At 43.7% G+C, this 23,025-nt stretch overlaps 1 protein-coding gene across 1 annotated transcript; it reads left to right on the top strand.

Moving 5' to 3' along the window:
* The first annotated feature begins 4,900 nt into the window (after positions 1-4,900).
* LOC146177409 (uncharacterized) lies at positions 4,901-21,996 on the top strand. Its single transcript, XM_084580453.1, has 4 exons — positions 4,901-5,140; positions 8,136-8,258; positions 12,374-12,470; positions 21,515-21,996. Exons 1-4 carry the CDS (start codon positions 4,927-4,929, stop codon positions 21,546-21,548), a joined length of 468 nt encoding a protein of 155 aa, XP_084436579.1. The 5' UTR covers positions 4,901-4,926; the 3' UTR covers positions 21,549-21,996.
* The last annotated feature ends 1,029 nt before the right edge of the window (positions 21,997-23,025 follow it).

Here is a 23,025-nt window from a genome sequence, read left to right as displayed (position 1 = left end):
TAGGATTCCCTACTGAAAAAGTGTATGCGAAATGTACGAGATTGCTACGATGTGTACGAGAAATGTGGGAGATTTCTAAGAGCTATGCGATTTGTACAAGAATTCTATGAGGTCTCTTAGAGCGTCTACGTTGTCTCGTAGAGTTGTACGAGGATTGTACGATGTCTCGTAGGGCGTCTACGGTGTCTCCTAGAGCGTGTACGATGTCTCGTAGGGTTGTACGAGGACTGTAGGATGTCTTGTACAGATGTACGAGGGCTCAAGCAGCTTGTAGAAGATCTCGTACAGTTCACGTAAAACCCCCGCAGACGCCGTACGCACTCTCGTAGAGCTCGTACGCTCAGTTGTAGGAGACATCGTAATGCTCGCTTAAAATCACGATGCTCGTACAGCACCAGCATTCGATTTCGCAGTGCTCATTCAGGGTCCATGCGAGTTCAGTTGGCTCACTAAGCCTCCCCGTAAAAAATTAAACCAGTTATAACATGGTTCCATTCGGCCCCACACTGACCCAATTAGATACAGCCATATATGAGCTCAAATGGGCACAAAATTACGACCAATTTGGCAGGTAACGGAATTACCCAAATGGTTTTGCAAGCAATGGGCACTCCCAATTGTTCTCACGTTCATAATGATCCTTTAGAATCCCAACTGGATTTTCCATATTATACAGGATTACAATTCATATATGTCCTACCCTATTGGATATTCAAAGTGGTTTTGAAAATTTGAATTGGTTCCCGGGATTTCAAATGGCACTTCATATGGTATATATATAGTTATCAATTGGATGTTCTAGTTGGTTTGGAAGATATTCATAGACGTATGTCCTCATCCGTTCAGTTCAGTTCAGTCGTGTCCGACTCTTCTTGACCCTATGAACCATATCACGCCACGCTTTCCGGTCTCTCACTATCTTCCTAGCATCACATAACTTCATCTGCAGCGCCTCGAGGATGCCATCTAATCATCGCGTTCGCTGCCTACCCCTTCTCCGGTGACCCTCAACCTTTCCCAACATCAAATCTTTCTCGAGCGACTCCTCTCTTCTCATCAGATGACCAAAGTAGCTGAGCTTTAACTTTAGAATTTGAACCTCCAATGAGCAGTCAGGGTTTATGGTCGACAATATCGACTGATTTGATCTTCTGGCCGTCCAAGGAACTCTCAAGATTCTCCGCCAGCACCACAATTCAAGCGAGTCAATTCTTCGGCGGTCAGCCTTCTTCACAGCCCAACTCTCGCATCCATACATCACAACTGGAAAGACCATAGCACGAGTTATATGGATCTTGGTTGGCAGACTAATGTCTCTGCTCTTTACTAGGCAGTCAAGGCTAGCCATGGCTCTCTTTCCCAGAAGTAGGCGTCTCCTAATTTCATGACTGCAGTCTCCTTCCGGGGTTACCTTGGAGCCCAAGAAGAGAACATCTGTCACGGTTTCCACTTCTTGTCCCTCTATGCTCCAGGACTTGATGGGGCAAGACGCCATGATCTTTGTCTTTTTAATGTTCAGTTTAAGTCCAAACTTCTCACTCTCTTCTTGTACGCGCATCAGAAGTCTCTTGAGCTCCACTTCACTTTCTGCCATTTAGTGGTATCATCCGCATGTATGTCCTCATATTTGAGAGTTAAATAGAAAAGATCATTAAGAGAATTAAAGTTTGTGTCATAGTTTTACAGTTTATCACCGAGTTAGACAGTTGATACCAATTTCCTTCATCTGGTTGGCGAACCATATTGTATTTACATGTTAATTCCTGAATAATCATTGATATATATGCCATATATATTTCAAGTTTAATGCTTTCGTATATCTACATGGGCGTGCTGCTTACATTTAATGTAAAATATAGGCAATAGAATACATATTCTTTAATAAATACAGAGTTCAGCATGAACATATCACAAAACAAAAATGTATCCGCAATATATATATCATGGCATGAAAGAAATGCGGAAGAAATAAGATGAACTAAGACAAGATTTGAGCATTGTAACTTAATTCATTGAACGCACATCAGTGGCATAACATGCAGAAGGTCAAAGATTAATTATAATGATCAGTGCAAAATATAAGAAGAGAAAGTAGCTACACAAAGTTAAAATAATTTTGGAGCTTCAGCTAGTTTACCTCAATAATAGACGTGACAGCATCTTAAACATGAACTGCATTTTCATTCTGCAAATTTTTATATAATTTTTCTCGTTTAAAGTTATCTACTTTTCAAAATTATTACCAATGTAACAGCATTCCCTAAATGCCCCACTAACACACCTTTGACCCTACATGGCTATAGACATTGCATGCAGAGGGCACACATGGGTTGAGCTTTAGTATCAACGTATTTATTTTGGTAAACTACTATTTTCTGAAATGTCCTCATTAGAAGAGCTTCCTTGATAATTGGCTTCATTTGCACCCTCCCTATTTTGTTAGCTTTATTTCACTATGAGATGTTTGAAATTCTCACACGAGGTCATGTAACTGTGATGCCATGACCAATATGTCGACTAATCGGGATTTTTTTGGTATTTATTGTGCAGAATCTTTTCAGTCGAATGAGAACTGTTCACTTAAAGTTTAGTAAATGATGTTCCTGCTGCACACCTTGACTAGCACTGCCCTTCGTTCATTGTATCTGCCACTATGCTGTGTGCACAATGTTGATGTGTTGCCGCTGCCATGTATACGATAGTCAAACTGGCAGTCAAAATCACCCTTATATTGTGTTTTGCATATGAATGGAGGTGACGCACTATAACTGCACAGCTTTACCACCGTCAGGCATCACAAGTTTGTATGAAGAATTGGCTTGGAGTTTCATCTGTAGAAGGAAAAGTAAGTGTGATAACAGAAATGTGAAAGCCAACTCCAGTACTGAACTTCACGAACTCATAATCCCTTGCAAAGACCACAGAAAGACAATTCTCAAACGACTGAACAGCACTAACAGATGGGGTGGGAGAGAAGATGATAACAATTCTGCTTCTTTCTCTACATCACTCATTTGGCTGATTATAAACAACCGGACTGACTCTCTTTTTCAGCGCAAGGATATGCCGAGCAAAAAAGTTGCTACAGCCTTTTGAGTTTTGACTTGCACATCTACATCTATACGCCATTTTTAAGTTTCCTGAGACTATAACAAACCCTTGCTGAACTGAACTACTCTGAATTGAAGCTTTCTGCTGCATAATGACACTTGCAAATGCTGTCAGTCTCATTGTCAAATGAAAAAAAGAAAAGAAAAAGAAACGATTGAGTCGGTGATCTTAGACTGATGAAAAGATGCAAAAATCCTAGTACTTTATGAGGGGCGATACCAACAGTATATGTGTTGCATCTCGAAGCTATGCATACTATACACATATATGCTGCAGCATAATATTGCAAGGAAATGTCTTTTAGATGGCAAATTTTTCAGTGTCACTGTAGGCTGCGTCACGCGAGATGCGTAACCTATTGAAGAAAGCTGCACGTTCAACGATCGTCCACCAATATATGCTGTGCAGTTTCCAACAGCAGTGCATAATTATTTATGCTGCATGGAACAAGCAGCTTGGCTGCTTTTGCTTCTTTACTGCATGTATGCTGTAGGCCACAGAGACAAGTTGAAATATTTGTATGGTCAGTTTCATTAGTGCTTAATTGAAGTAACGTGCACGCAAACAGGTGTAGGTAAAAACGTCCCCGGAAAAACGTCTCCGGAAGAAACGTCCCCTGAAGAAGCGGCAACTAGGAAAAAACGTCCCCAAGGCCAAAATCGGCCCTAAAAAATATTTATTCTGGAACACACATGAAAAAAACGAACAAATGTTATGCCATTCTTTCTCGGCTTTAAGTTAAATGTAATCATCATATGGAACCTGCGTCCTCTGGGGGCCCGAAATGTTTACAAGAACTGCGTAAATTAAAGCATGTCACTGTCACTGTATTACCGCTGCCATAATTTTTTTTGTCATGAATGCCCGCATCAATTCGATGTTCGCGGTCAATTCCAAGTCGACAGGTGAAACCGCTGTAATAAAGTTTACATGCATCATTCATCATTGCAGTTCGCCACGGAGAAACGTAGTCTACGTCCTATAGCGCAAGACTCCAGCCCCGTTCGGGGACATTTTTTCCTACTTCGCCAATAGGGACATTTTTTCCGGGGACGTTTTTACCGGATCCCCACGTAAACACCCCACACTGTCTTCGCTTGAAGCTTGACCGGTAAGCTATTTTTGCATGTCGCATATCTTGCCTGACTGCAGGCGCCATTCTTTCACACAACTGTTTTTGCTTTTGCTATAAGCTAGAGCCATTAAAATTTCATCACCATTCAAGAGTTGAACACTGATAGTAGTGATGCACACATCACAAAAGAAAGTATCGCTCGCGGGTGACCAGTGGAACAGTGTGCGAGCAGGATTCGGCGTCTGTTTCCAAACAAATCACTTGATCTTCCAATATAAACACACAACTAAAACAATGGCCACTGTCGCTGTTTATGATCAGGAATTTTCGCAAGGAACTTGGCGATGCATTGGGCCAAAGCTCCGATTTGCTGAACCACCGCAACGCATTTCTTATCTGTCAACCCGACGTATGTACATGACAAGCACGCATAGTTTTTCCAGCATCGCAAAAAAAGAAGCGAAACTCACGGTGGTCTTTTCCGCCACCGCTAGCTTTCGCTAGCACCGCCACATTTCTGAATGCGCAAACTACAGGCGCGCATACACGACAAACATGTAGCGTTAGTGCGTAGACACTTGACATCGTGCTTGCCGCTGTTAGGCGAACAGCAAAGCCGTTGAAGTCGGCAACTTCCGAAACCGAAACAAGTCGAAACCAGCCGAAGCGGCCGAAGCTGTAGTGCTAGTCATAGCCATTGGTGGCGGCGTCGCGCTTTCTTTTGTGCTGCTGGCGGCGTCATGCTCTCGAGATTTGCGAGGCACAAAGCGCAGCAAAATAGCTCGTGCGATGTGCAGAAGCGTCGTCAGGTTCTGTGTAAACCTGTGCAAAAAGTGTGCCGGCGTGCCCAACAGATAGTGCGTCTTCCTTTGTGCGCTTTCACTGGAAACACTACGCTGACGGCGGGACTATTGGAGGGCGGTCACCACCCGGGACACGTTTGGCATCTCAGATGTAAGTAAATTTCCTTCTGTCCTGCACATTCTTCTGAAAACAGCGCAGAACTGGTCATGCATGCCAACACAATGCTAGTTTGTTAGTTCGTAAACAACAAGACGCGTTCATAACAAACGGTTGTTTGGTTTTGACAAAGTAAGGGGCGGGGGGGGGGGGGGTGTTAATGCTTTTGCAGTGTCTTGGAAAAGAGACAGTGTCGTGGGCTGCACGATTGGAGTAAAATATGCCGTACAAATCATCATTCGTAAGCTCATTGCGGAGTGCATGATGCCGGTGCCGTACTGCGATTCAGCCTTCGGCAAGAATTTAGTATGGGCAACTTCGTAAGTGCCTCGACCCGGTCCTTACGTTGTGCTGCAGTTGAAGCTCCGGCGCTTGTGCATTGAATTTACACGGACTGAATAAGCGGTAAAACCTACCTGCGTTACGACAGGGCTAGCTCATTATTCAAATGTTCTATAAATATTGCGGATTATGGGATAAGGAGCCGGCGAACACGCGACGGCAGTATGATTCAGCTGTAATCGTACTTAAAGCACCATTGTCGAGCCTTGGGTGCAAGTAGAAGGCAAAAAAAAAAAAAAAAGTTTTTTAGCTATTTTTGAATTTTTTCACCTGTATTGGCTTCACATTTTCTTTTGCATAATTTGTTTTGACTGAAGTAATCCACAAAAACTACAAAGTGCATATAAATGACAGACACCAAACTCAGGCCTTCAGACCAGAAATAGCAGTAAGGTGTAAAGTTAATTATGCATTCAACAGTACCAATAGTATTGATTTTCTTCTGTAATTATCTACAAATGAAGCAAAAAAATCTGAACTAATTGTGCTAAGATGCCCCATCGACATCTTCCCTGATATGAAATGTGAATCAAAATGTGTGCAGGTTTTTTTGTACTCAGTGTATGAAATTCATGCAGGTTTTAAATTGAGGAGTGCATGCAGGATTCCAAGCAAAACAAGCCTTTGCTCAAGGTATCATACCAGTGTGGTGTTTTTGTTTAAATTTATGCATGTTTTGTAGAAACAACTGTAGATGTTGATAAGGAAGTGGTTTCGGGGGGTGGCTGCTCCTGGCCCTACGGTGCTGCGATTGGTAGGTCACCGCAGCTTGCGGCGGGGGCTAGCCTGCCACTGGATTTCTATCTGTTGTAGGCAGTCTTTGTACCTACTACCGTTTCAGTGGTGGACGACGGCTGTTGCGACGTGCCTCTCTCTCCCACTTTTTTCTTCTCTATTTTCTCTTCTGTCCGCACGAGGCAGTGGAGGTGGCTCAGCTACAGAGCCAGTAGTAGGCCCATGCATTTTCGTTATCTTCTTCCTTTAGTCGCAACAACAAGTGGTGGTGTGTCTGGATCTAGCTCATGAATGGCTACCACATTTATGAATCGTTTGGTGGCCGCATGCACTTCCATACATAGTTTGAACAGTCACGTTACATTCTGCAATTTACTTCTTTTTACTTTTTGGATGGATGTGTTTCCACTTTTCAGTGCGTAGCCTTTCACAATTCATAATTGATCGGGTGAGCGTGTTTTGACATGATAAAAGGTTTGGCAGTTCGATAGCATTGGCCCGTCATGATGCACAAGCAGCAGACTGCTTGCTGCGCTGGTGCCAATATCTTCCTAGATATCACTTGATCATCATGTCAGTGTTGAGATCATTTAATGGAAGTGTGCAGATAGCTATAATCCCACATTTTCTTCACTGGCTTGCAGGCAGGAACTTGTCAGCAAAGCAGCTTTAAAAAGGAAAGCTCACAAAAATTATTTCTCTAATTGTCTGTTAAAACTGAAAAAAATTATTGTATAACTAGACTGCTCACTCACCATGTCAACTTCAGCAAAAAAAAAAAAAAAAAGGGTTGGATAATAGAGGCAGTTGCACTGCAGTCCTGATAAATATGTTGAAGTTGTTGAAACATAACTTGAGCTTTGAGTGCAAAATGAATCCAAGCTAGATCTGCTAGAGAGCAAGTAAAGTTGAAAGATGGAAAGATGGCACTTGACTGAATTCTCTTGTGAAAATTTATATATCTGGTCCGACTCTGCACATTCTTCCGAGTTGACGTAGTGGGAGCTAGGGATGAACTTTTGCCTTTCTTGGTGCACTGCTTGTGTGTAACCCGAGTTGGGGTGGAACATTGCATGTTCAGAGGGTGGTAGGGAAGCAAACTTGGTGGCACTAGGAAGGCTATGAACAATATGAGGATGATAGGCTGCCTTTAGACTGACTGGCTTGCATTTCTCGGTGTGTTTTGTATGTGCGAATGTTCCATAAGCTGCCACATATGTCTTGGATTTGATGTTGAGGTGACTGGAATGATCAAAAACTCAATGTTATGATCGAAGTCCTCAGAACATGCTGTGATTTTACTCCTGGATTAAGTTGCAGACATTGTTTGCTGGGCATACATACCTTTGAGAGGAAATCCAGTAGATGAAGGTACGGGCAGAGTGCTTGCTTATTATTCAACCTAACTGCTCAAACAAAGTCACCATTTTCTGGAAACAGATTGTTCAAGCTTCCAGCCTTCCGGTTGTTCACCCGTGCAATACAGTGAAGCGCATTTACGCCTTGGCACATGGCAGGCTCAGGGGCTTGTTCATCGCTACTGTACTAAGTTAGACCTCAAGTGGACTCGAAATGCCTTTTTCCATTGCCATGAAGTGGGGTTTAAAAGAAGGTTTGATGACGGACATACTGTTTGCTCTGCTAGCAAGTAACGAAGAGTTAGCATAACATTTCTTACAAGTTACACTATCTGGCACCTCTTGATGTGTGTTGTGCCTGCTGCGCCACTGAATCCTTTGTGTGAGATCGGAGGTCCCTGCAGGATTACAGACTTATAATGCTACTTAAATTATGAGCAGATCGAGGTGGTAGATAGTAAAACTCTGTTAATGGTGAATTCCAATAACAGACTGTGGTCACTTACAGAACATTCTTTTCTGCTCATTTTGGACCAACTGTATTCCAAATGCAGATCCGGAACACAGGTTTCATCTTCCAAATGCAGATGAGGAGCGATTGCTGAGCCAAGATCACTCCATGGAGCAGTCTGGATTGCTCTGCCGAAATCAACAGGACCGGCTGGAAATTTACTTGAGTATGTGTTCAGCTGCACCTACCATTTCCAGTAGATTGTCTCTGCTGCGCTTGCTGTGCCCTCTGCAATAATCGACTATTGGTACTTGCCGCTGCTACGAATGCAAATTGCTGTCATGAACTAGTGCTCACTTTTGAGGACAGCAAGTCTGAGAGCAGCAGTATTCTGCAATAATCTTTTTTAAAGACCTCAGCTCAGAGTGCGACTGGAAAACTATGTGCAGAAACAATCTTTGTGTGCTATTTGTGAACTCGAAGCCATTCCTCAACTCTGAAACAGTGAAAACAGTGATCTGAGCCTTTGTTTTATTTGAGAATAGTGCCAAAGAAATCTTACCATGCTTGCCCGCACTAGACTATCTGAAAGAATGGCATAAACTGTTGAGGTCAACACCATTCTAAGACCTATTACAGGTTTAAAACAGACGACATGTGTACACGAAGCACAGGCTAGCGCACAGAATGACTGGCAATTCCTCTGTCAGTCCATGGGCACTACCTACTTGCGCTAGCATGAGTTCCAAACACAGTCGGGACACAATCTGTGCTGGATGCAGGTGCTCTGTTGTGGAGCGGGCAATCCACTTAAGTTCTGGGATTGTAATTCACTATGTGTGGAGGAAAAGCAAGTGAACATCTCTCTGCTGGCATATGTCACATTGCCTGCTGCCATCGCTTTTGGTTTCAATATGTGCTAGTGACAGGAATGCTCACAGCACAAGTGGGAGTGGAGACACTGATCTGCGCCATTATGGAAATGCCAAGATGTTAGCATGGGCAAACATCTCTTTGCATCACCACGAAGGTTGCTAAGGCTCAGCTCCATGTATGAGCAAGCGAGTGCAGTGCGGGCATATGTCAGACAGCTCGTTAACTATGGGCCTACAGCAACAGCTGCCATACCTTTAATGAGAACTCTAGACTAAAAAGGCAATTTTACAAAGAGCAAAGTAAATGATGATAATGACTTTTTTTTTTTATTTAACAAAGCAGGTGGTCAGAGTGAAGAACTCATGCCACGACTGTTAATATGCCTCTACTGCCCCATTTGTAAAGCAAGCAGATTGAAGTTCTCGAATGAGCATGTTTACAGTCGTGAGCAGCTCTGTTAGATGTGTGTCCATAGGGTGGCACATTGTTTCATTGTTCAAAAGAATACTAAACAAAAGGTGGTTTGGAACTTAAAGGGGAAAGAACAGAGAAGCTGGCTGTATTTTTGTTTTGTTTTTTCCTAAAAAAAAAAGAAGCTGGCTGTAGATGCAGAAATACTGTGAATGGTGAGAGGTGGACAGGTGCCAAGCAGTCGTGAACTGCACCTGGACTTTGCAAGGAGCCTCATGCTACTCATGAACCACAGTTTGGCCATACCTAGCTTATATAAGCTTGACTTGTACAAAACATGCCTGCAAATGCAACCCTGCCTCAAGGCTGCCTACACCCTGCTGTGGCAGCTTCAGCGTTTAGGACATTTGACTAGTGAGCTGGGTGACGCGGGCTCGGTCTTAGCTGGGGTGGTTGCATTTCGATGGTGGAAAAATGCTAGGTGCCCATGTGCTTTATAGTGTCAGTGCACATTAAAGAAGCGTAGATGGTCGAAATTATCCAGAGCTATCTACAATGGCTGACCCTCGAAGTCAGTTTCTTTGGCATGTTAACACCATGATCAAATCAAGGCTGCCTACTGTTAGCATTAGTAGAGTACCTTCGCAATGCCACAAAGTCTGCCCCTCACCACACTCCTAAATTTCGTTGTTTGCAACTCTACTCAGGTTACTTAGTTTGATGACCCCTTTTCCTGAAACAGTAGCAGTTGACGAAAAGAAGTGTAAAAGCATATCTCACGCCCATGCACTGAACTCCGAGAAAGGTGCTGATTTGGTCATAATTTTTTTTTTCATGAGAATTTGGTCAGTGTCATAATATGACCCTTGGAAAGTCATATCTCTACTGAAATGTTCATGGTATAATCTGGGTAGCTTTTATAGATGGCTTGGATGATATCATAAGTGCTATGATGGTGAACTGTGCTTAGTGTCTGCAATACCTGCATGATGAAGATGGTGAATGCAAATTAGACAGATTTTTGCTCTACTTTTGGTTCACCAGTGGGTGCCTAGTGAGTCGTCAGCGCAAGCTATCCATAGGTTCACTTTCTTCATGCAATTTACATAGCTGTGGAGTTCTCATAATAGCAGAAGTATCATATTTATGGGTCACTAACTTTTTTTTTTAATGTAAGATAAGTAAATACGCCGTCAGCAACCTTAGAGCGCAGCATGCTCTTTACCTGTATTACCTGTTTATCATGGATAGAATAATGATGCTGTACTCCTGTGCTACTTTCAGTGTTCAATTCTACACAGTAGCACATCACTATACTCAGGGTTAAATGTCTGGCTATGCAGCTGAAGCTAGGCAAGAAAGTGAAGGCAACATACCTCTCTTCCCTTGCCATGTAGAGTGGGTTACTTCAGCGCTAGTGACCTTGCATTAACTCTCCAACTTTCTCCCTTCACTTCAAGCCTGCACATGCCTAGCCCAAATAGTGAGCAAACCACTCTCCTCGGCAAAGAGACTAAAACTTGTCTCCTTTCCTTTCGTACCTTGGCTGCTTAGCCCACAACATGTCTCCATGTATAGCAAGATTCAATGCCATATTTCCTCTTACTGTCGGAGCACCCTCTGCTTCTGCTCTACCACCCTTGCAGCAGCCCAGTGTTTTGTTTACCACAGAAATTCATGTCTGTGCAGGCTACACTGGCATGGAGAGGTGCATTTCTGAGCCAACTTTCATGCTCTATGATGATACTCTCTTTGATCACCTTTAAGTTGCATCAAACCTGGTCATGTGTGTTGGTCAGTACCAAATGAAGTAAATTTCTTTGACTAACATACTTTGAGAAGGATGGCAATTTGCATGAGTTGGTAAGGCGTCATCTTGAAAGTAGCAGCACGAAAAAACAAGGATGTGAAAGGAGGCAAGCAGGCAGTAACTCGCAACTAAATTTTATTGATGCAAACATGAAATATATAAAGCCAAGCAACGCCGCAAACTGCTCAGTCACTGATAAGCAGACAGCAAAACATCAATCACTAAAATATCCGAGCGGTTCCATTTATGTAGATATAGGTAGAGGTACCAACTTGGCTGTGCATTGTAAAGAATGCACTGGTTGCTTTCAGTTTCTTTCAGCTGCGCACATTCTGGCTGTCATCCATTTCAAATCAGCTGGAAAATCATTGAAGCTGAAGGCATTTCACGACTAGGTAATGAATGTGCTAGTGAGCCGTCCATCGTGTTAACATGCAGTGAGTTGGGATATCTAGATTAGGGAAGTGCTCTTAAATTTTAGTGACCCATGTTTTGCTTTCTGCTTATAAGTGATTGAGTGGTTTGCATTGTTGCTTGACTCCTTTATATGTTGCAAGTTAGCGCCTGTCTTGTCTCCTTTCACAGCCTTGTTTTTTTGGGCTGCTTGTTTCAAGATAAAATACAATTTCTGCTACTTAGGTCATAAAATGAATTCTAATGAAGTTCCACATCTCTTAGAAAAGTAGTATTGTAGTTACAGGCATGTATTAAGGCCCTGCACTACAAATTAAGAGGCTCGCTCGATATAAAGCATAAAGGGAGAGCTTGTCTGATCTTGGGCCTAGTGGGCATTAGTGGATTATGGATAGGTTGATGTTAAAATGTACTTGCAGTTAAAATCAAGTAAATGCTTTATTTGTAACTAGGGGCACTGTGATGCCTGACCTGTTCTTTTGCCAGGCTGGCGACGAGATGGAGTGAAAGGATTTATTTCAGTATTGGTATGTCTCGGGTGATGTCAACATTGTTTCTTCTCTGGCTTTATAGGCAGTCGCCCTTCAACGAATTCAATCCTAAAGTGAAAGTTTGAATCCAAAAAAATATTAATCTAGGATTACTTAGCAGGCAGAGGCGAATTCATACAGTGACTTACACCAGCATGCCACGCATCATTTCAAGAAAAAAAAAAGTATTGTGGTGTTCCTATTCTATGCCTTTATTTCTTGCTCACAAAGCCTCTGCATGTAGGTCTTGCACTATATTACGCTTTGATTTGTTGGTTCATGGTACTTTTTACCTTACAGCAAGCTCCATGTGGCTTCAAAGCAATGGCTTCTTCAAGCTCTACAATACCCTTTGCCAGAATCACACAGTGCTATGGTGGGCAAGTAGGACATTGATGTAAGTGCTGAAGACATTTTTCAGCATGTGTAGTTTCTTATCTGCCTAACCTACTATTGCATTTGTGGCTCCTTATGTTTATTTTGAGGTTCAGGTTTCTTCAGTGTTTTCTTTGATTGCTGCCATTGCTTACTGGCTATGGCATTTGGCTGCTGAGCCTGAGAATATGGAATGGAATGGTGCCTGGGGCCTGTCGATACAGGCAAAATGCAAATTTGCCTACATGTTGGGCAGTGCCAGTGCACAGTTTAAAGAACTTTTTGTGGAAGAGGGAGGGCTCTGGAAATTAGCCCAGAAGCCCTCTTTCATGATGTCTCTCATAGCTCATGTTCAGCTTTAGGGTAATAAAAGGACATTGAGGACAAGCTGAAGCTAGCTTGTGTTATACATTTCTGCATTCTATTCACTAAAATACTATTTTACAGAAAATGCAAGTTTCTTTTTAAGGTAGGAAAAGCCAGAAGTTTTGAAACAAATCTCATTACCAGCTGATTTTATAAGATGTGAGGATAGTACACCTTGAAGTGAAGCTCATGCACCTTCACTGTGGTTGCTGCAGTTGTTGGGCTAGTTATATTCCTCTGACTGCAAGTTAAATTAGCAGAGTACAGTAGGGGCAATGCAGTCGATATAGGTTTCAGTAGTCTTGACATTGCACTGCTTTCTCATAAGTACTACCATCTTTCATTTGAATATGATTGACAGTATTCTGAGTAGTGGCAGGCCGGCCACATGTGATCAGAGTTCTTGAGTGCATACTGGTTGCAGATTTTCACCATACCGCCATGGCTGGAATGCCACGTACCGGGATGCCAGTAGCACTGCAGCAACTGAGAAGGAAGTGGTTGAGCGTTTAATTGGATGGGAAAATTCAGTGTTATCTGTACTTTTAAGTGTTAAGCTTATGTAATTTGTGCATGTGGAATCACGTCAAGCAGTTATTACTTCTCGGCTAGCTGTATTGGCGGCGGAGGTACTACAAACTACTGAGGAAAGTGTTGCTGGCTTCTGTCCTCATTGAAATGCAGCTGCTGATGATAACAAATGTGGCAAGAAACAGGTGGCCTTGCTTCCACCTTGAAATATGTGCGTGTTTGTGAAAAGCATTGTTTTGAGGCTTAAAGGTAACCGATACCATACCCCTTCCATGGAGAGTAGACCAAAGCACATCCTCATAATTTGTGAGTGAGGAGGGAGAACTCACAAGTTTCAGCAAATGTAAATGGCGGTATGGGGTTGTTCTGGCAGAATACTTCTGCAGTGCTTCTCTCCTCAGCGAAAACCCCTTCACTGTGGCGGTAAAACCTGTTTTGGGGGCAGAAATAGGGTGCTGCCAAGAGACATCTCTTGTGACAATGACTACATCCATTACCTGCTCCACTCTGTATTGGTTTGCTCTCTCTATTAAAGGGATTAAGCTCTTAAGAGCACCTTAACCTTACAGGTACCATTCATAACCCCCCTCCCTTCCCTTCTGGTTTTCAATAGAGAAGGCATGCTCCTCCCAAGATTCGTGCATAACATGAGACTTAATACAGAAATATTCAGCATGGCACCCAACTTCTGCTGCAACGGGGATTGGGAGAATATTTTTGCAGGTCCTCGGTGCACAATCACATAATACTTCATTGACATAGCCTACTATATGTCACCTACACATTACTCGTGGAGTTTGTATTCTTTTTTTTCTTGAGAGAAAAGCGCTGTTCAGTCAAAAGGCACGATGCAGGGGAATGTGGAGTGAGCACTGATTCTGTGTGTTCGCAATTTTTGCTTAGCTTTCGTTCTTTTTCTTCTGGTGGTTTGGCAGGGTTGCTGATATTCGAGCGACACAAGAACTGAGTCATGAGTCTGCTTCTTCGCAGTGGGATCGTGCGTTTGTTTTCCTCATTGTAATGAAAATGTGCAAGGGTACTGACCCTATGTGGGGCTGCGAACATATTTATAGCGCATGAGTTATTTGCACACATGCACACCACACACTTGCAGTTTTGTAGTGGTGAAAAGAAGTAGCTGTCAAGACTGAGAGCATCTTCTAAGGGCACATAAATGTTGATGTTTGAAATTAAGCTGTGAATTTATACAAGATGTGGCTTAGTTATTGAACTAACAATTTTTTAGCACTATAGTTGTTTCATGTAACGGGTTTAACTTAAGGTACAAAGGTGGCCGATTGAGCCCTGTGCTCTAACACACTGTGCACAGAAGCAGTCAAATCTTTAGTCCTCCCTATCTTCTGCTCAGGCCAAAGCAACTCATACCTTGTTGACACAAAAGTGACGTGTCTGTATTATTCGTGCATATCCTGCGTGGCGTTTTTTTTTCCTTTTTCATTCTACTGGGAGGGAGTGAGAAAAGGGCTGCAAGGTCTTTCTCGTCTATGCGGGAAGGACGAAAGGGTACTGGGAGGTTGGCTGTCAAAGTGCTTTAAAACGAGTGACTGCTTCAAGCTGCCCGGGGCGCTCAATAAATTGTGGGTGGGTGGGAAGGGGGAGTGGAGGTAGTGGGAGGGGGGTCTAGCTGTTTTCTGAGCTAAGCGCACAGCAGCAAAAATGGGGGCGGGGGGGGGGGGGCTTGGCCAGCGCAGGTGGTGCTGTTTCAAACGAGTGACCGCCTGGAGCTGCCCTTGGCAAAGCACAGAGCAGTATGCACGCTTGCTCCTTTTTTCCCGTAGCAGTGAGGTGTGCGCTGCGATAGCCTGAGTGGCAGTGGAGGGAGCACTGAAGATTTGGCTGCTTCTGTGCCCGTGCACTGGGGCAGGTTTTGTACCTTAAGTTAAGCCCGCTATGTGATACAAGCCTGAATCACTTTGGGGCATTAAACCCCAAACCAAACCTTGTGTGAAACATCTTGTATACTATTTCATGGCTTAATCCAAACATCAATGTTTATGCACCGTTCAGAAGATACTCTGTCTCGACAGAATAATTTTTTGCGCCACTACAAAACTGCATGTGTATAACGCAAATAACTCAAGCTCTGGTACTGAATATATGCAGCCCCACATACGGCAAGTACTCTTGCACATATTCATTACACTGCGGAGAGCAAACGCACCATCCCGGTGACATGATGCGAAAAAGCCGACAACTCCAGAGTCCCCGCGTAGCTTTGCATACCCATACAAGCTGTACACTAAACTATCGAAAGAAACAGAACGAAAGCAAAAAATTGCAAACGCACAGAATCAGTGCTCACTACATTCCCGCGCATCTCGTCTTGACTGAGCAGTGCGCATCTGTTAAAAAAAATCTAGGAGATACATATATGTGTCGTATAGGCTACGTCATCCATGTGTGACGTGACTGTGCACCCAGGACTTGCAAAAATATTTTCCCACAGGAATTGCGCTATGCAGGATAGCTGATACTCTTTAGTTTTGCAAAGAGCCTTTGTAGATAATTGTGCCCCCATTTTCACCCTGGTCAGTTCAAGGAGCAAGAGGCATGTAGGAGCACAATTACCTATTATAATCTGTATGATCCTGAATGGGCCAGGGCTCTTGTGCCATTCGCAGGGCAGCGTACAGCTTGTGAGATTGAGTATCGTGACAGGAAATTGGCACTTCACAAAAAATACTTTCACTTGAACTTCAACTCCATGCAGCCCTCAATGCCTGCTTTTCATTTGTTGGCAGTTAGGTGACCTTGAGGGCTCATCGACTGCCACTCAACTTGTAAACACGGGACATTATATCATTTGCTCGCTATTTGTGCTTTGTTCTGCGAGTTTATCCAGCTTTTCACAAAAGTGGATGCAGTGAGTATGCACAGATCTGTTTTGTGAAGCATTGGCTGAGTGACGGCCCAGGTCAACCCTGTTCAACCCAGAACGTCTGGCATATTGTTTCGTGGATACAGCTTTGGCTACCCTCCTGACATCCCAGCTTTTGACACCAAGTATGCATAACCATGGCCTATCACAAACTGCAATGCTGTAATTGATCATCACATACTTCTGTGGTGCTGCACATTTCAAATTGTCACTATATGGGAGCAATGTTTCAGAACCTACTTAATGCAGAGCTATGATACACATTTGAGGACTAAGAGCAAGTTTGCTCTGCATGGTGACTTCCAGAGACAGGGACACACTTGTGGGGAAAGGCATGTTGCGTACATACCTTCCAACCCTTTGATTTTCCAGAAAACCAGATTTTTGACCGAACTTTCTGATTGCACGATCACTGCCCTAAATGTTTCGATAAGGGGCTTCTGCCTGCAAAGAATGGCTTTTGCAAAACCGGCACTGCGGAATCAGCAGCCACGTCTTAACTGCCAGCATCTCCATCAAAGGCCCCACTAGCACCATTGGCATCATTGGCTAAGCAGGAAATCAATCAAAGCAGACTTTAGCTGAGCGAGAGTAGGTGTGGCTGGCTGCACACACAGTTGATGTACTGCGTTTCTTGTAGGCAGCGGTGCACAGCTAATGCAGCCACAGTAGATATAGATGCTTTGCTGGCTTCGCTTTCGATCTGAACTAAGGGCAGCTGCTCGGTGCACTTCACGTTAAAGGGTTTTTCCAAATGTCACGCCATCTGATCCTCCTGTATTGAGCTCAGCCGCATGCCTCATCTTACCAAGCTGCTCTATGCACAACAATGGCGTGATTGCTCTTCTTTCAGAACCATCACAGCCAACAACGGTCGCAGACGACATTACGTGTAAAAGGGCTAGTAATGGTTTTGAATTGAAGACTTACAGCACTCCGATGGTGCTGAGAGAAAACTGCGGTGGTGGGCACGCAGATCAGTTTTGCTTGAGCTATGGAGACAGCGAGAACACTCGGTGACGGCCTGTAGATATCTCGGCGTACAGCTTTAGACATGTATTGCACGCTTGCTGCTGCATGTGTGTATGCTCAGGATGTTTAGATTAGGACTCATCAGACACTGCCTGAAAGTGGCAGCCTCCCCCCCCCCCCTTTCGGACATTGAAACATCAAACATGGCCTCTTCATCACCCCCTATTGGGCAGTCTTCCCATTTTTGGTCTTAGCACATACGTATAAAGGAAGCTGGGGGCCCACTAGCAGCGCAGTTGAGCCTTTGGAACAATGAACATTTGTGCTAGAGGCATCAATGGCTTAGTTGTCATATCAGGGTAGTACAGACGTCTTCAGACTCGCGGTGCTGTCTAAGTGGCTGGTTCACTCGTTTTGTGGAGACATATTCACGGTAGGCAGAAGGCATGGCTTTTCAAGCACAGTGACCATTGTGGCTCCCATCCCAGCTTTGTTTGTAAACCAATCAGGGAGTTCAATTTGTTTGTTTGGGTGCATACGTTGCAAAGCAGCATGCATGTTTTCTCCCCTTGCCCCTGAGCCCTGCAAGGTCAAAGAGCAAGTGTAGCAGCAACATCAAACCAAACCCTAATAAACAAATTTGGTCACTAAATTTCACATTTCTCAATGCATGTCATGTTCTACATGAACTGTATCGCAGCGGCAGTGAGTTGTTTTCAGCTGTTTTTCACAGCTGCCTTTTCATGCATCCTGGGAAACATGTTCTGTTAGCCTGTGAATATAGAGGTTGCTTCTGAACGTTCAGAGGACTTGACATTAGGGCATGAGTCTGTTATGCCTGTGGAATAGTTTTTAATTCAAATTTTGCCCTTGGGGTCGAATTCACAAACATGTCTCGACTTGACACTACCTCAGCTCTATAAAGTGAAGAAAACAGTCTTCTCTACTCAAGGTTCAGTTGAGATTCTTGAATGCTTTTCAGCATTTCTTATGACTTCGTATCCTCTAGAAATATCCCTCCACTCTAGGCAGCACACATGGCTTACAGGGACAAGACAAAGGCCAAAATTTGGCCTGGAAAGTACATGCCACTACGTGTAACCTGGTCATTTTCGAATGTGAAGTCCTTCTGAACAACATCAACAAGCTGCCTCAAGAGTCGCAGCCTAATAGGTTGCGGCAGCCACTTTTTGATGGCGACGAAAAGTAAGGCACCCGTTTGCTATGCAACATCAGTGCACATTAAAGAACCCCAGGTGATTGGAATTTCTGGAGCACTTCACTACTCATAGCCTGAGTTGCTTTATTGCATAAAAAAAAGTCCCAGCCTAGTAAAACTGCTCTGTTGTGGCCGATGAAAGACACGAACGCAGGCAGCTGGGAATGGAAGTGAGTTTTATCACCAACGCCTCTGCCTATATAGCCCTTGTTTTACGCAATATCAGATGTCAGTTTAGGCGCATGCGCAAGACAAGGGCTATATAAGCAAAGGCATTCGTGAATAAAACTCACGTTCCTGGCTGCCTGCGTTTGTGTCTTTCTTTGGCCACAACAGAACAAAAATATGTTTTGCAAACTGCATGAACAAGGCAGCTGTGAAAAATGGCTGAAAACAATTCACGTCTGGCAACATTTTCTGTCATTGACATAAAGCTTGTGTAGAATAAGATTTAGGCATTGAGAAGTGCTAGAATTGCTGTGAAATCTAGTGACCTAGTTGCGTGTTTGCACTCGAAGTGCTCGGCGGTGAGCGTTGAGCACATGTAAAGTGCAAAGAAGCATATTGCAGCGCATGCACCCCAGCCAAGAAATTTGGCTTTCCAGAATCAAATGCTGCTTGTTTCCAAGCAAGCTAGGATCTGTAATTGTAAATGTACTTGACTGCGAATATCCCTGAGCCACTCTGAAGACAGAATTGACCCCCCCTCCCCACAGCACCGTGCGTCTAAAACATTATGCACCGAGGCAATCAGCAAGCCATCGATGTGTGCAGCACAGGTGTTCCATGGCACAACTGCACCTCCGGTACCTCCCTCTTCCTATTTACAATATGCCATTCCCTACAATTGCACCACTGTTCACAGTGGTTCATAGAAACCCCTGCACATGCTTTGTTTGCTGTTAGCCGTCAAATGCTTGCTGCAATTTGGCACTCGGCACGCTCTGAAATGTTGCTGAGGCATCCGGTGACAACTTGAAATATGCCTATACCACAGCAGTATAATGCGGTGATCAACTACAGCATTAAAAGCTGCACCTGACAACAGCTATCCATACTCATCGTTAGCTGCATGGACTTCGGGAGACTTGTCTTGGTCGTACTTGAAACAATGTTTCAGTATTTTCGAGTCAGATTGAGGTTCCCACAGAGCCAATGCTTCAAAGAGTGGGTCTGTGAATCTTATTGTATCCGCTTTAATGAAAGGCTTTGTATGCAGTAGAATGAAGTCCGCACAGCGTGTGAACGCTACAATGCCTCATGTTTGCAAGTGGAGGTCGAAGTAGCCCTATATTAACGTCATTGCAACTTTGAAATTCGTGAGAAAACTTGTTTTCTCCTGCACTCGAGGAGCGATTAAAGTAAAGCTTCATTTCTAAAAAAAAAAATGCCTCGAGGATCGCTGGGACTAAAGGTTTCAGTCAAGGTCTCCATGCATTCTTTCCGCATGGTATTTCTCAAGAAGACTTTGTTGGAAGGAACGCTCGGAGGCCGTCATGAATTCTAACCAAGCCTTGAGTAGAGGAACAGCTGTTTCCTTCACTCTGGAGCAGAGGCAGAAGGTTGAGTCGAGGTGCATCTTCATATGATCATATATGTAGGATTGCATAATCTTTCAGGTTTATTTTTATTCTTTAGCCGTGTATGCTGAGCCATATCCAAGAGTGCACACTTCTACTTCTCGAAGGCCGTTTAAATCTCCAGTTTTGCACTGCTCTCTTGACTTTGTAGTTATTGTAGCTTTTCATGAAGCGGTGTACAAATGTCATTGATCGATAGTGAAGAAAAGAAGCCAGCAGTCGGCGAGGCCAAGGAAAGCACTGGGGATTGTACTTTGTGTGTTTTTTTTTTTAATTTTTACTTTGGTAATCACACAAATTAGTAATGTAATCTGTTTAGGGGAAAGATAAATGCAAAGTAGAAGGAAAAACAACGTGCCGATGGTGGGGACCGAACCCACAACCTCCGAATATCGCGTCCGGTGCTCTTCCAACTGAGCTACATCGGTTGCTGTTCTACCTGCTACTTTCTTGGGTATTAATGTTGTCTCTATATGAACCTTGAGAGTGTTCACCAGCGCCACCCTCAACCATAGCGGTGGACGTGGAGATGAGGGTACTCGTCTTTTTATTTTTAATTTTTACTTTGGTAATTACACAAATTAGTAATGTAATCTGTTTAGGGGAAAGATAAACACAAAGTAGAAGGAAAAACAATGTGACGATGGTGGGGACCAAACCCATAAAGTACAATCCCCAGTGCTTTCCTTGGCCTCGCCGACTGTTGGCTTCTTTTCTTCATGTATTATAATGAGTACCCTCATTTCCCCTTCATTTATCTGCTTGTCGCCTACAGGGGTCTCGGTTCTGGAAGTCTTGAAGCCATAGGTAGCATAAAGCACAGCTTTCGCCCTCGCTCTTGATCACATTCTATGTGACGCTGGCGGTAACACAGGACATTCCACGTCCACCGCTATGGTTGAGGGCGGCGCTGGTGAACACTCTCAAGGTTCGTATAGAGACAACATTAATACGTAAGAAAGTAGCAGGTGGAACAGCGGCCGATGTAGCTCAGTTGGAAGAGCACCGGACGCGATATTCGAAGGTCGTGGCTTTGGTCCCCTTCATCGGCACATGCTTCTACTTTGTGTTTATCTTTCCCCTAAACAGATTACATTACTAATTTGTGTGATTACCGAAGCAAAAATTGAAAAAAAAAAAGTACAATCCCCAGTGCTTTCCTTGGCCTCGCCGACTGTTGGCTTCTTTTCTTCATGTATTATAACGAATACCCTCATTTCCCCTTCATTTATCTGATTGATCGATAGGACATGGTTCGAAGGCCCTTGAAATATCTGTTCGACTGAGGTATTAAAGTTTGTGGGGGTCTGATGCTGAACAGTCTGTATGCTCGTGTCAGTTCCTCAGATTTCTGTAGTTCAGAATCGAAACTTTTTGAATTGAATTGTTGTCAAATAATAGTATAGCACCTACTTGTCCCTTTCCCAAAATGTTTGGAAAGACATGAGCTGAATTTTTGGATCTGGGATATAGTCCTGCTTTTTTTTTGCATTTTGCAGACGTCGCACAGTGAAAACCTGTATCCAAGCCTGAACCCAACAGGTCAACAGCAGCAGAACAAGGGAACCTATATCCAAGCTCCAAACTGGTGGACCGAAAGCAGATGTTTTGTGACCGCAGTGTGTCAGCCATGCTGAGACATGGCATGAATAAAGCCAATCCAGGTGACCACATGTGTCTTTTCCAAGCATGCATGCTTTACACATGAGGCATATCTCATGGAGGGCATCATTTCGGCAAAACATTTTGTCACAACTGCAGCAAACACTGATTGAGGCCTTGCACAAGGCCTAAAGCTGGGATATTAGTATTATGCGCAACACAAACATGAGGAGTGGTGTAGGAGCCTTGCAACCATGCAGAGTATCATTATAGCATGGTAGCATTCCTATGTCAATGTCTCTCGTCCTCTAAGATCACACTGCTGTTTTGCATCTTTTGAATCCTGAGTCTCGAACAATCCTCATGCTGTGTGCGGGTCGGTAACCACGCACAGGTTTTTGCATGCCGTACCTTTTGAAGCGAAAGCTTGTCTACGCGTATCAGACTGCAGCTTCGCGTGGCTTCACATAGCCTAGTTCTGCGCATGCGTGTGACGTCACAGCCAAGGCCAGCTGTGCAGCCTCCTCGCCAAGCTCTGCCAGCATTGCCTAGCAACGCTTAAGAGGTGTGCGACTCCTCCTCAAAAAAAAAAAAATTTTGTCTCCACCGGGAATCTAACCTCCATCCCTTGGATCCCCAGCCAAGCGCTTTACCACTGTGCCACCCCCAGATCGTTAAACGCTGTTCACAACTCCGCTTGTCTACTGTGATCCAATGGCTTGGCGACACATTTGAATGTATCAAATACTAAAATATAGTTAAGTCAGTCAGTTAGGGTGCGGCCGAGATGTATCAAATACATGTTAATTAAACCAGTCAAGCTGACGCCACGCTACCTGAAGTTGAGCCAAAAAAAGGGCATAGGAAGGGATTGGGCGTGCAATTTGAAAGTACCAAAGACTAAAATAGTCAAATCAGTCAATTAGGGTGACGTCAAGGATGTGACACGCAACCGGAAGTAGAGCCGGAAAGGGGCATAGGAGGGTGTTGGCACGCAATTTGAAAGTACCAAAGACTAAAATGGGTAAACAAGAATTGAATTAAGCAACCAACAGCAGCATCCGTGCTTTCATATTACTCCAATGCAGATTCTGCACTGCTCTAATTTTTTACACACCTGTCATGCAACAGTACTATGATACATATTTTCAAAACATTTTGATGCAAATACAAGAATTGTAACGCAGACTGAAGAGTCTCCAAACATAAATTGTGTGACATTACACTCCTGCTACATATTAAGGTTTGCACTTGATCGACGATGTCAAATACATGACAAGAAAGCGCAACTTCCCAATTCAACCTGCGAAGGGGACGGGCAAATCAGGTGGTGATAAACTGATTAAATTTTGGCATGCAGCAGACCTCAAGGAGCAGAAGAAAATAGGACATGAAACATCTGGCCCAC

This window comes from Amblyomma maculatum, chromosome 10, assembly GCF_055883805.1.
Source record: "Amblyomma maculatum isolate TAMU_Amacu chromosome 10, ASM5588380v1, whole genome shotgun sequence".
In the NCBI taxonomy this organism is placed as follows: Eukaryota; Metazoa; Arthropoda; class Arachnida; order Ixodida; family Ixodidae; genus Amblyomma; species Amblyomma maculatum.
This window is presented reverse-complemented; position numbering and strand designations above follow the sequence as displayed.